Raw genomic sequence first — 14,431 nt, 5'->3', positions numbered from 1 at the left:
TGGGTCGGGGGAAGGGGGGGGTCGAGGCCGGAGACCGGATGGGAAGGCAGGTGAGGCCTAGGGAGCCATCCCTGCTGGTAGGCCCGGGAAAACCGGCCGGGAGGACGAGGGGTGGGATTTCTGTGTTTTTTGGCTCCGTCTTCGAACTGTCTAGAAATAAAAAAATTAAAAACCCGGGCACTGTCGGGCCGAGGCTCCTCCCCCGGGGGTCTCCGGCGGGGCTGGGGGTGGGCTGGGCCGTGGAGTTAAGGCTGGTGGGTAGGTTGGTTGTGTCTGTGGGGGACGGGGGACGGGGTGGGCCGGGAGGATCCCAACTCGGTCTTGACCCCTGACCCCGCGGGCCCGGGCCGGGGGTCGCCCCTTTCCCCCTGGGGTTGGCGTGGAAGGGCAGGCCGGTGCGAGGGCGTGGAGCGGAGGGGACGGACGGACGGACGCGCCGAGGGCCAGACCCGGACGGACGCTCGACGGAAGAGCTGCGCAGAAGGACAGACCTGAGGCGGGATGGACGGACGGACGGTCGGAGGGGACACCCGGGCCGGCGGGCGACTGCGGCCGGGAAGGGGACGGACACGCTGGGAAGGCACTGGGGGCTGGAGAGGAGGAACGGGGAGGGGACGCTCCGTGGGCCCATCGCTTCCAGAGCGGGAAGGGACGGGCTGAGAGGAAGTTGGGGGCGACGACCCGCTTTCTCCACCCGTCCTCGGCCTCGGGGTCTCCCTCCCGCCGAGGGGCCGCGGGGGTCGGGCCCAATTCCCTCCCCGGGCTGCTCCGGTAGAGGCCGGGGCCTGCCGGGGACGGCGGGGGCGCGGGCAGGGCCTGACCTGGTCGGGCGTCCGGGCCCGGCGGGCACGCGGCCCGGCCCGGCGGGCACGTGGAGGGAGATTCACATGACGGTGCAGCGGTTGCGACGGAGGGCGCCCTGGAAGCGCAAGGCGGCGTGGACGTGTTTGCAGCGGGCGCAGCCCACGCTCTTGAGCAGCTCGCTGAAGAGCAGCAGGATGTGCCAGTTGTACTTGGCCGAGCACTCGATGTAGCCACACTTCCAGGTCTTCCTCACCAGGTGGGAGACGTTCCAGCGCGGGATCACCCGGCCCCGCTGCAGGTCCCGCTTGTTGCCCACGATGATGATGGGGGTCTCCGAGGTGCCGATGACTCTGCGGCCGGCGGGGCCGGACGGGGAGAGAAGGGCGGACGGCTGAGGGTGGAGGCGAAAGACGCGCCCCTTCTCCCGCGCCCCTGTCTTTTAACGGTATTTCTTAATAATAATAATAATAATCATAGCATTTGTTAAGCGCTTACTATGTGCAAAGCACTGTTCTAAGCGCTGGGGGGATACAAGGTGATCAGGTTGTCCCGCGTGGGGCTCACAGTCATCATCCCCACTTTACAGATGAGGGAACTGAGGCTCCGAGAAGTTAAGTGACTTGCCCAAGGTCACACAGCAGACAGGTGGCGGAGCCAGGATTCGAACCCACGACCTCTGACCTCGGACTGAGGCCGGGAGGAGTGAAGTGACTCGCCCAAAGTCACCCGGCTGACAAGCGGAGGAGCCGGGATTTGAACCCACGACCTCTGACTCTAAAGCCCGGGCTCTTTCCACTGCTTCTCTAAGAGAAGCGATGTGACTTGCCCAAGGTCACAGTGTGACTTTGGGTGTGTCGCTTAACTTCTCTGGACCTCAGTGACCTCATCTGTAAAATGGGGATGAAGACTGTGAGCCCCAGGTGGGACAACCTCATCACCTTGTATCTCCCCGGCGCTTAGAACGGTGTTTGGCACATTGTAAGCGCTTAACAAATGCCATTATTATTATTATTATTATTATTATTATTGTTAAATGGTGGAACAGGGATTAGAGCAGCGTGACTCAGTGGAAAGAGCCCGGGCTTGGGAGTCGTAGGTCATGGGTTCAAATCCTGGCCCCGCCAATTGTCAGCTGGGTGACTTTAGGCAAATCACTTCACTTCTCCGGGCCTCAGTTCCCTCATCTGTCAAATGGGGATGAAGACTGTGAGCCCCACGTGGGACAACCTGATCACCTCGTATATCCCCAGTGCTTAGAACGGTGTTTGGCACAGAGTAAGCGCTTAACAAATGCCATCATCATTATTATCATTCTTATTATTATTAAAAGGCGGAACCGGGATTAGAGCAGCGTGGCTCAGTGGAAAGAGCCCGGGCTTTGGAGTCGGAGGTCGTGGGTTCAAATCCCAGCTCCGCCACTGGTCAGCTGGGTGACTTTGGGCGAGTCACTTCACTTCTCTGGGCCTCAGTTCCCTCATCTGTCAAATGGGGATGAAGACTGTGAGCCCCATGTGGGACAACCTGATCACCTCGTATCTCCCTGGTGCTTAGAACGGTGTTTGGCACAGAGTAAGCGCTTAATACACGCCATTATTATTATAATTATTATTAAATGGCAGAGCTGGGATTAGAGCAGCGTGGCTCAGTGCAAAGAGCCGGGGCTTTGGAGTCTGAGGTCGTGGGTTCAAATCCCGGCCCCGCCAATTGTCAGCTGGGTGACTTCGGGCGAGTCACTTCACTTCTCTGGGCCTCAGCTCCCTCATCTGTCAAATGGGGATGAAGATGTGAGCCCCTTCATGGGACAACCCGATCACCTCGTAACCTCCCCAGCGCTTAGAACAGTTCTTGGCACATACTAAGTGCTTAATAAATCAATCAATCGTATTTATTGAGCGCTTACTGTGTGCAGAGCACTGGACTAAGCGCTTGGGAAGTCCAAGTTGGCAACATGTAGAGACGGTCCCTACCCAACAGTGGGCTCACAGGCTAGAAGGGGGAGACAGAAATAATAAATGCCATTATTATTATTATTATTAGAGCCCAGGTCGTTCTGACCCCCAAGCCCAGGCTGCAGCCACGAGGCCACGCTGCTTCTCGTGTCCAGTGGGCCAGCGGCCGCCCGCCCCGCGCCTCTCCTTCGCCCCCCGAGCCGCCCCCCGGGGCGCGGGGGGCAGCGGGGCCCGGCCCCTCACCTCGTCTCCAGGATCTGCTGCCGGAGAGTCTTGACGTACTCGAAGCTGTCGAAGCAGCAGATGTCATAGACCAAAATGTAGGCGTGGACGCTGCGCAGGCCCCGGCAGCAAGCGTCCGCCCACTCCTGGAACGGACGCGGCGGGGGGAGGGAATCAATCAATCGATCGATCAATCAATCGTATTTACTGAGCGCTTACCGTGTGCAGAGCACTGGACTAAGCGCTTGGGAAGTCCAAGTTGGCAACATAGAGAGACGGTCCCTACCCAACAGCGGGCTCACAGTCTAAAAGGGGGAGGCCTTCCCAGACTGAGTCCCCTCCTTCCTCTCCCCCTCCTCATCCCCCCCGCCTTACCTCCTTCCCTTCCCCACAGCACCTGTATATATGGATATATGTTTGTACAGATTTATTACTCTATTTATTTATTTATTTTACTTGCACATATCTATCCTATTTATTTTATTTTGTTAGTATGTTTGGTTTTGTTCTCCGTCTCCCCCTTTTCGACTGTGAGCCCACTGTTGGGTCGGGACTGTCTCTAGATGTTGCCAATTTGTACTTCCCAAGTGCTTAGTACAGTGCTCTGCACATAGTAAGCGCTCAATAAATACGATTGATGATGATGAGACAGAGAACAAAACGAAACATACTAACAAAATAAAATAAATAGAATAGATATGTACAAGTAAAATAAATAAATAAGGTGCGGGGAGGGTCAGGGCGGGCCCCCCAGCCCCGGCCCCCCGTGCCCACCCTGCCTGGCACAGGGCAGGGGTGGCTGCCAGACCAGAAAGCCCCAATCGCCCCGGTCACCATTCATTCATTCAATCGTATTTATTGAGCGCTTACTGTGCACAGAGCACTGGACTAAGCGCTTGGGAAGTCCAAGTCGGCAACATCTAGAGACGGTCCCTACCCGACAGCGGGCTCACAGTCTAGAAGGGGGAGACGGACCACAAAACCAAACATATTAACAAAATAAAATCAATGGAATAAATATGTACAGATAAAATATAGTAAATACGTACAAACATATATACAGGTATATATACCTTCTAGACTGTGAGCCCGCTGTTGGGTAGGGACCGTCTCTAGATGTTGCCAACTTGGACTTCCCAAGTGCTTAGTACAGTGCTCTGCACACAGTAAGCGCTCAATAAATACGATTGAATATACGGCATATATATGATGCTGAACGGCCACCCGGGATCCCCGCTTCCGGCCACCCTCGTCTCCCACTGGACCCCGTTTCTAATAATAATAATGATGACGGCATTTGTTAAGCGCTTACTACGTGCGAAGCACCGTTCTAAGCGCCGGGAGGATACGAGGTGATCAGGTTGTCCCCCCTGGGGCTCCCAGTCTTCATCCCCATTTGACAGATGAGGGAACTGAGGCCCAGAGAACTAACTCGCCCAACGTCACCAAGCTGACAAGTGGCGGAGTTGGAATTAGAACCCATGACTTCCGACTCCCAAGCCCAGGGTCTTTCCACTGAGCCACGCTGCTTCTCCCCCAGCATCTAGTATGGTGCCCGGCCCATAGTAAGCGCTTAATAAGCATGACCTGGGGCCAGTCGCTTCCTTTCTCCGGGCCTCAGTTCCCTCATCTGTAAAAGGGGGATGAAGACTGTGAGCCCCGTTTGGGACGGGGACCGCGTCCAATCCGATTTGCTTAGATCCACGCCGGCGCTTAGTACGGTGCTTTGCACATGGTAAGCGCTCAATAAGTACGATTGAATGAATTAAGTACCATAAATAGATAAAATAAAAGCTGATGGGAAAACGGGGCGGCAGGCGGGTGGCGCGGAGGGGGATGGACGACATGACCACTCATTCAGTCGTATTTTTTGAGCACTTACTGTGTTCAGAGCACTGTACTAAGTGCTTAGGGGGATACGAGGTGATCAGGTTGTCCCCCGTGGGGCTCCCAGTCTTCATCCCCATTTGACAGATGAGGTCACTGAGGCCCAGAGAAGTGACTCGCCCAACGTCACCAAGCTGACAAGTGGCGGAGTCGGAATTAGAACCCATGACTTCCGACTCCCAAGCCCGGGGTCTTTCCACTGAGCCACGCTGCTTCTCCCCCAGCATCTAGTATGGTGCCCGGCCCATAGTAAGCGCTTAATAAGCATGACCTGGGGCCAGTCGCTTCCTTTCTCCGGGCCTCAGTTCCCTCATCTGTAAAAGGGGGATGAAGACTGTGAGCCCCGTTTGGGACGGGGACCGCGTCCAATCCGATTTGCTTAGATCCACGCCGGCGCTTAGTACGGTGCTTTGCACATGGTAAGCGCTCAATAAGTACGATTGAATGAATTAAGTACCATAAATAGATAAAATAAAAGCTGATGGGAAAACGGGGCGGCAGGCGGGTGGCGCGGAGGGGGATGGACGACATGACCACTCATTCAGTCGTATTTTTTGAGCACTTACTGTGTTCAGAGCACTGTACTAAGTGCTTAGGGGGATACGAGGTGATCAGGTTGTCCCCCGTGGGGCTCCCAGTCTTCATCCCCATTTGACAGATGAGGGAACTGAGGCCCAGAGAACTAACTCGCCCAACGTCACCAAGCTGACAAGTGGCGGAGTCGGAATTAGAACCCATGACTTCCGACTCCCAAGCCCGGGGTCTTTCCACTGAGCCACGCTGCTTCTCCCCCAGCATCTAGTATGGTGCCCGGCCCATAGTAAGCGCTTAATAAGCATGACCTGGGGCCAGTCGCTTCCTTTCTCCGGGCCTCAGTTCCCTCATCTGTAAAAGGGGGATGAAGACTGTGAGCCCCGTTTGGGACGGGGACCGCGTCCAATCCGATTTGCTTAGATCCACGCCGGCGCTTAGTACGGTGCTTTGCACATGGTAAGCGCTCAATAAGTACGATTGAATGAATTAAGTACCATAAATAGATAAAATAAAAGCTGATGGGAAAACGGGGCGGCAGGCGGGTGGCGCGGAGGGGGATGGACGACATGACCACTCATTCAGTCGTATTTTTTGAGCACTTACTGTGTTCAGAGCACTGTACTAAGTGCTTAGGGGGATACGAGGTGATCAGGTTGTCCCCCGTGGGGCTCCCAGTCTTCATCCCCATTTGACAGATGAGGTCACTGAGGCCCAGAGAAGTGACTCGCCCAACGTCACCAAGCTGACAAGTGGCGGAGTCGGGATTAGAACCCATGACCTCTGACTCCCAAGCCCGGGGTCTTTCCACTGAGCCACGCTGCTTCTCCCCCAGCGTCTAGTATGGTGCCCGGCCCATAGTAAGCACTTAATAAGCATGACCTGGGGCCAGTTGCTTCCTTTCTCCGGGCCTCGGTTTCCTCCTCTGTAAAAGGGGGATGAAGACTGTGAGCCCCGTTTGGGACGGGGACCGCGTCCAATCCGATTTGCTTAGATCCACGCCGGCGCTTAATACAGTGATTTGTACATGGTAAGCGCTCAATAAGTACGATTGAATGAATGAAGTACCATAAATACAAAAAATAAAAGCTGAGGGGGGGAAACGGGGCGGCACGAGGGCGGCGCAGAGGGCGATGGACGACATGACCGGTCATTCAATCGTATTTATTGAGCGCTTACTGTGTGCAGAGCACTGTACTAAGCGCTTAGGGCTTGGCTTAGTGCTAGGGCTCCAGGTTTTGGTTCTATTTATTTTGTTAATGAGGTGCATCTAGCTTTATCTTTATTTATTCTGATGACCTGACACCTGTCCACGTGTTTTGTTTAGTTGTCTGTCTCCCCCTTCTAGACTGTGAGCCCGTTGTTGGGTAGGGACCGTCTCTAAATGTTGCCAACTTGGACTTCCCAAGCGCTTAGTACAGTGCTCTGCACACAGTAAGCGCTCAATAAATACGATTGATTGATTTTATTTTGTTAGTATGTTTGGTTTTGTTCTCCGTCTCCCCCTTTTAGACCGTCAGCCCACTGTTGGGTAGGGACTGTCTCTATATATTGCCAACTTGGACTTGCCAAGCGCTTAGTACAGTGCTCTGCACACAGTAAGCGCTCAATAAATACGATTGATTGATTGATTGGTGGGGTCGGGAGCCAGGGGTGTGGAAAGGCAGCTGGGGCTGTGGGAGCTGCCCGCTCCTCCTCCTCCTCCTAATAATAATAATAATAATAACTGCGGTATTTGTTAAGCACTTACTATGTGCCAGGCACTGTACTAAGCGCCGGGATGGATCCAGCGTGGCTCAGTGGAAAGAGCCCCGGCTTTGGAGTCAGAGGTCATGGGTTCGAATCCCGGCTCTGCCAATGGCTCAGTGGAAAGAGCCCGGGCTTGGGAGTCAGAGTCATGAGTTCAAATCCCGATTCCGCCGTTTGTCAGCTGGGTGACTTTGGGCAAGTCACTTCACTTCTCTATGCCTCAGTTCCCTCATCTGTAAAATGAGGATTACGATTGTGAGCCCCACACGGGACAACCTGATCACCTTAGAACAGTGCTTTGCACATAGTAAGTGCTTAACAGATACCAAATTGTATTATTTTTATTCACTGTCAGCTGTGTGACTTTGGGCAACCCACTTCACTTCTCTGGGCCTCAGTTCCCTCATCTGGAAAATGGGGATGAAGACTGTGAGCCCCCCGGGGGACAACCTGATCACCTTGTAACCTCCCCAGTGCTTAGAACAGGGCTTTGCACATAGTAAGCGCTTAATAAATGCCATTAGTATTATTATTATCCAAGCAAATCGGACTGGACGCAGCCCCCGTCCCGCACGGGGCTCACAGTTAATCAATCAATCGTATATATTGAGCGCTTACTGTGTGCTACACTGTACTAAGTGCTTGGGAAGTACAAGTTGGCAACATATAGAGACGGTCTCTTTTCCAGGTGAGGGAACCGAGGCCCGGAGAAGTGAAGTGACTTCACACAGCAGACAAATGGCAGAGCCAGGATTAGAACCCAGGTCCTTCTGACTCCCGGGCCTGGGCTCTACCCACTAGGCCACACTGCTTTTTCCCGGCAGAAACCCAACTGCCTTGGCCCCGTCCGGCACTTAAGAGGTTTGGGGACGAGGCATTCGTTCAATCATCGCGTTTATTGAGCGCTTACTGTGTGAGAGCACTGTACTAAGCGCTTGGAAGAGGACAACAGAACGATAAACAGACACATTCCCTGCCCACGATGTCCTTCCAGCCTAGAGATGGGCTTACTATGTGTCCAACACTGTTCTAAGCCCTGGGGTAGATAATAATAATAATAATAATAATAATAATAATAATGATGGCATTTATTAAGCACTTACTACGTGCAAAGCACTGTTCTAAGTGCTGGGGAGGTTACAAGAATAATAATAATAATGATGGTATTTGTTAAGTGCTTACTATGTGCAAAGCACTGTTCTAAGCGCTGGGGAGATACAAGGTGATCAGGTTGTCCCCCGGGGGGCTCACAGTCTTCATCCCCATTTGACAGATGAGGGAACTGAGGCCCGGAGAAGTGAAGCGACTTGCCCAAAGTCACCCAGCTGACAAGTGGCAGAGCCGGGATTTGAACCCGTGACCTCTGACTCCAAAGCCCGGGCTCTTACCACTGAGCCACGCTGCTTCTCTGATCAGGTGGTCCCACGGGAGGCTCACAGTCTTCATCCCCATTTTCCAGATGAGGTAACCGAGGCCCAGAGAATAATAATAATAATAATAATAATAATGAGGTATTTGTTAAGTGCTTACTATGTGCAAAGCACTGTTCTAGGCGCTGGGGAGGTTACAAGGTGATCAGGTCGTCCCACGGGGGGCTCACAGTCTTCATCCCCATTTTCCAGATGAGGGAACTGAGGCACCGAGAATAATAATAATAATAATAATGATGGTATTTGTTAAGTGCTTACTATGTGCAAAGCACTGTTCTAAGCCCTGGGGAGGTTACAAGGTGATCAGGTCGTCCCACGGGGGGCTCACAGTCTTCATCCCCATTTTCCAGATGAGGGAACTGAGGCCCAGAGAAGTGAAGTGACTTGCCCAAAGGTCACCCAGCTGACAACTGGCGAAGCCGGGATTTGAACTCACGACCTCTGACTCCAGAGCCCGGGCTCTTGCCACTGAGCCACGCTGCTTCTCACAAGTTAATTAATTAGGTGGGACGCAGTCCCAGTTCTGCATGGGGCTCACTGTCTGAGTACCCCCATTTTCCAGCTGAGGAAACTGCGGCACCCAAAAAGTTAAGTGACTTGCCCAAGGTCACACAGCAAGCCAGGATTAGAACCCAGGTCTTTCGGCTCCCAGGCCTGGGCTCTCTCCACTAGTCCACGCTGCTTCAACGTGGTTCTAATCCCAGTTCCACCCCCTGTGCGCTGTGTGACCCTGGGCAGGTCAATTAACTTGTCTGGGCCTCGGTTGCCTCACCTGTAAAATGGGGATGAAGCCCCGTTCTCCCCCCTGCCCTGGACTGTGAGCTCGTTGTAGGCAGGGAACGTGTCTGTTTACAGTTATAGCATACTCTCCCAAGCGCTCAGTACAGTGGAGAAGCAGCGTGCCTCAGTGGAAAGGAAACAGGCTTTGGAGTCAGAGGTCATGAGTTCAAATCCCGGCTCCGCCAACTGTCAGCTGTGTGACTTTGGGCCAGTCCCTTCGCTTCTCGGGTGCCTCAGTTCCCTCATCTGGAAAATGGGGATTAAAACTGTGAGCCCCCCGTGGGACAACCTGATTCAGTCATTCATTCATTCCATCGTATTTATGGAGCGCTTACTTTGTGCAGAGCACTGTACTAAGCGCTTGGGAAGTCCAAGTTGGCAACATCTAGAGATGGTCCCTACCCAACAGCGGGCTCACAGTCTAGAAGGGGGAGACAGAGAACAAAACAAAACATATTAACAAAATACAATAAATAGAATAAATATGTACAAATAAAATTCATTCGTTCATTCATTCAATCGTATTTATGGAGCGCTTACTGTGTGCAGAGCACTGTACTAAGCGCTTGGGAAGTCCAAGTGGGCAACATCTAGAGACGGTCCCTACCCAACAGCGGGCTCACAGTCTAGAAGGGGGAGACGGCCAACAAAACGAAACATATTAACCAAATAAAATAAATAGAATAAATATGTACAAGTAAAATAAATAGAATAAATAGAGTAATAAATACGTACAAACATATATACATATATACAGGTGCTGTGGGGAAGGGAAGGATCACCTTGTAACCTCCCCAGTGCTTAGAACATAGTAAGCGCTTAAATACCATCGTTATTATTATTATTGTTAGACTGTGAGCCCACTGTTGGGTAGGGACTGCCTCTATAGGTTGCCAACTTGTACTTCCCAAGCGCTTAGTCCAGTGCTCTGCACACAGTAAGCGCTCAATAAATACGATTGATTGATTGATTGATTATTACAGTGCTTTGCACAAGGTAAGCGCCCAGTAGATACGGCTGAATGAACAAACGAATGAGATGGGAGGGGTCGTATCTGACCCAATTATCTTCTTCACTCACTCATTCATTCCATCGTACTTATTGAGCGCTTACTGTGTGCAGCGCACTGTACTAAGCGCTTGGAAAGCACAATTCGGCAACCGATAGAGACGATCCCGACCCAACGACAGGCTCGCAGTCTAGAAGGGGGGGGACAGAAAATCCTATCTGTCCTTCCCAAGCGCTTAGTACAGCAGCGTGGCTCAGTGGCAGGAGCCCGGGCTTTGGAGTCGGAGGTCATGGGTTCAAATCCCGGCTCCTCCAGTTGTCAGCTGGGTGACTTTGGGCCAGCCACTTGACTTCTCCGGGCCTCAGTTCCCTCATCTGTCAAATGGGGATGAAGACTGTGAGCCCCCCGGGGGACAACCTGATCACCTTGTAACCTCCCCGGTGCTTAGAAGGGTGCTTGGCACATAGTAAGCGCTTAATAAATGCCATTATCATCATTATTATTGTTACAGTGCTCTGCACACAGTAAGCGCTCAATAAATACAATTGAATGAACAAATGAATATCTAGCCCAGGGCTCAGGACAGCGGAAGCACTTAACACTTGGCAGTTATTGCCACAGCGAGGGGGCCGAGACAGAGTGGCGGAGCCTGGACGGTCGTGTAGTAATAATCACGCTTACTATGTGCCAGGCACTGTACTAAGCGCCGGGGTGGATAAAGCAAATCCCTACCCGACGTGGGGGTCGCCGTTTTACAGGTGTGGTAACCGAGGCCCAGGGAAGCGAAATGACTGGCCCAAGGTCACCCAGCGACAGAGCCGGACAGAGAAGCGGCGCGGCTCAGTGGAAAGAGCCCGGGCTTTGGAGTCAGAGGTCACGGGTTCAAATCCCGGCTCCACCAGTTGTCAGCTGTGTGACTTCGGGCAAGTCACTTTGCTTCTCTGGGCCTCAGTTTCCTCATCTGGGAAATGGGGATTAAGACTGTGACAGCCTGATCACCTTGTAACCTCTCCGGCGCTTGGAACAGTGCTTTGCACATAGTAAGCGCTTAATAAATGCTATAATTATTATTATTATTAGAAGCCGGGGCCTTCCGCCCCCCGGGCCCGGGCTCTACCCGCGGGGCCGCCCTGCTGCTCCTGGGCGTCCGTACCTGCAGGGTGTTGACGGGGAAAGCGGCGATGGGCGGGAAGTCGAGGATCTGCAGGTCATGCACGTGACCGTTCATGACCACGGCGGGCAGGTACAGGCGTCGAGCGGTGGTGGGCACGCACACCTCGCTGAACTCGTTGTAGAGGAACTGGCGCACGATGGCACTCTTGCCCACGCCTCGCGCCCCCAGCACAGCCACCCGGTAGGTTGCCACCATGCCGCCCGCCCCGGCCCGCCGTGTCTGCGCTGCCAGGAAGCGTCCGCGGCGGCATAGTCCAGGGCCGGCGAGGTCAGACCCGGGCCGCAAGCATCTCTCCTCGCTCCGGACGGGCCCCGCCCCACCCTGCCAGGGCGACAGCGACACAAACACGGCTGGCTCCCTCCGGGCCTGCCCGGCTCTCCCTCCTTCCCAGCTCCAGGCCCGGCCTCTTCCAGCCTCCCGACTCCAGGCCTGACGTCCTCTAGCCTCCCGGCCCTCCCACCCTCCTAGTTCCACGTGCAGCCTCCTCCAGCATTCCCATCCCTTCCTCCGTCTCTCCTCTCCCAGCTCCAGGCCTGACTTCTTCAAGCCTCCCAGTCCTCCCTCCTCCTAACTCCAGGCCCGACCTCCTCCAGTATTCCCATCCCTCCCAGCTCTGGGCCTGACCTCCTCCGGCCTCCCGGCCCTCCCTCCCTCCTAGCTCCACGTGCGGCCTTCTCCAGCATTCCCATCCTTCCCTCTGTCTCTCCTTCTCTCCCAGCTCCAGGCCTGACTTCCTCCAGCCTCCCAGTCCTCCCTCCTCCGAACTCCAGGCCCGGCCTCCTCCAGTATTCCCAACCCTCCCAGCTCCGGGCCTGACCTCCTCCGGTCTCCCGGCCCTCCATCCCTCCCAGCTCCAGGCCCGGCCTCCTCTGACATTGTCATCCCTCCCTCCATCCCGGCCCTCCCTCCCAGCTCCAGGCCCGGCCTCCTCCAGTATTCCCATCCCTCCCTCCCTCCGTCTCTCCTTCTCTCCCAGGTTTGGTCCCAGCATCCTCCGACCTCCCGGCCCTCCCTCCTAACTCCAGGTGCGGCCTCCTCCAGCATTCCCATCCTTCTCTCTGTCTCTCCTTCCCTCCCAGCTCCAGGCCTGACCTCCTCCAGCCTCCCGGCCCTCCCTTCCCAGCCCCAGCCTCCTCCAGCATTCCCATCCCTCCCTCCGTCTCTCCTTCTCTCCCAGTTTTGGTCCCGGCCTCCCGGCCCTCCCTTCTAAATCCAGGTGCGGCCTCCTCCAGCATTCCCATCCCTCTCTCTGTCTCTCCTTCCCTCCCAGCTCCAGGCCTGACCTCCTCCAGCCCCCCAGGCCTCCCTTCCCAGCTCCAGGCCCGGCCTCCTCCAGCATTTCCATCCCTCTCTCCATCTCTCCTTCCCTCCCAGCTCCAGGCCTGACCTCCTCCAGCCCCCCAGGCCTCCCTTCCCAGCTCCAGGCCCGGCCTCTTCCAGCATCCCAATCCCTCCAGGTCCCGTTGCAGCCCAGGGGCTGGGAGAGGGGTCAGCAGAGAGTGGGAGCGAGTGGGTGGGTGATGGTGAGGGGGGACGTGGCGGACAAACGGACACGATAGAGGCGACGGGAGCCAGGAATGCCGTCTCCCGGGCATGGACAGGTGGGCGGCCATCCTCTGATGGCAGGAGCCGGGTGGGGGCCCCGGGGGGGTCCCCGGCCTGAGGCTTTGGAGGAAGGGGTGCTCTCTAACGGGGGGGAGCCTTGGGGTCCCAAGTGGGCCCCTGGCCAGAGCCAGGATGGCAGGGGGGCAAGATGATGCCAGGGCTTGGGCCTGCCAGGGTGGGTAGGGGGCGGCTCCCCAACCCAACCTCCCCAGCGCTTAGAACAGTGCCTTGCACATAGTAAGCGCTTAACAAATGCCATCATCATCATCATCATCAAAGAGCAGCCACCTTTGGGGTCTCCAGCCTCGCCCCCCAGGCTGGCACAGCTGGCATGTTTGGGGTCACATGTGCACACGTGTCCGAGGCCTGGGATGGTGGGGAGGGGGGGATGGATGGGAGAGCGGGTCAGCATCACTAGAGCCCCTCCCTCCCTCCCTCCCTATAACGCGGCTCACGTGGAGGCGTCCCCTCCGCTCCCCTCCTCTCTCTCCATCATCCCTCCAGCCGGGGAGGGGGGGGGCTCGGCTTACCCGGGGGTCCCGGGGGTCCCGCAGGGAGGCGTCGTGTTGGTGGTGGTTGGGGGGTGGGGGGCTCCGGCTGGCCGGGTCTCCCTCTGGAACAACGCTGGCTGGGAATTGGAAGAGGAGGAGGAAGAGGAGGAGGAGGAGGAGGAGGAGGAGGAATGGGACAGATGGGGAAGGGGCGCGGCCAGGCCGGGATTCCGCTGGGTCCCCCAGTCGGGAAGATTCCCTCATTCCATCGTCTTCCTGGAGCGGGGACTGGGAGCAGTCATTCATTCAATCGTATTTATTGAGCGCCTACTGTGTGCAGAGCGCTGGGCTAAGCGCTTGGGCAGAGCGCAGATTTATATTCCATTTATTTTATTAATATGTTGGGTTCTGTCGTCCGTCTCCCCCTTCTAGACCGTGAGCCCGCTGTTGGGGAGGGACTGTCTCTAGATGTTGCCAACTTGGACTTCCCAAGCGCTTAGTCCAGTGCTCTGCACACAGTAAGCGCCCAATAAATACGATTGATTGATTGATCGTCTCTGTTGCCAACTTGGACTTCCCAAGCGCTTAGTACGGTGCTCTGCACACAGTAAACGCTCAATAAATACGATTGAATTGAATTGCTGGGTAGGGACCGTCTCTCTATGTTGCCAACTTGGACTTCCCAAGCGCTTAGTCCAGTGCTCCGCACACAGTAAACGCTCCATAAATACGATTGAATTTGAATTGCTGGGTAGGGACCGTCTCTCTCTGTTGCCAACTTGGACTTCCCAAGCGCTTAG

The 14,431-nt window shown here is 55.3% G+C and overlaps 1 protein-coding gene across 1 annotated transcript; it reads right to left on the bottom strand.

The window, feature by feature from the left end:
* Window positions 1-86: 86 nt before the first annotated feature.
* Window positions 87-13,703, bottom strand: RASL10B (RAS like family 10 member B). The gene is made up of 5 exons (XM_038759401.1): window positions 13,671-13,703; window positions 11,515-11,856; window positions 2,997-3,121; window positions 822-1,154; window positions 87-150 (listed from the first exon to the last, which is right to left on the bottom strand). The coding sequence occupies exons 2-4, from the start codon at window positions 11,728-11,730 to the stop codon at window positions 884-886; spliced, it is 612 nt and encodes a 203-aa protein (XP_038615329.1). The 5' UTR covers window positions 11,731-11,856; window positions 13,671-13,703; the 3' UTR covers window positions 87-150; window positions 822-883.
* Window positions 13,704-14,431: the final 728 nt, after the last annotated feature.

The sequence above is a fragment of the Tachyglossus aculeatus genome, chromosome 17 (genome assembly GCF_015852505.1).
Source record: "Tachyglossus aculeatus isolate mTacAcu1 chromosome 17, mTacAcu1.pri, whole genome shotgun sequence".
Lineage (NCBI taxonomy): Eukaryota > Metazoa > Chordata > Mammalia > Monotremata > Tachyglossidae > Tachyglossus > Tachyglossus aculeatus.
This window is presented reverse-complemented; position numbering and strand designations above follow the sequence as displayed.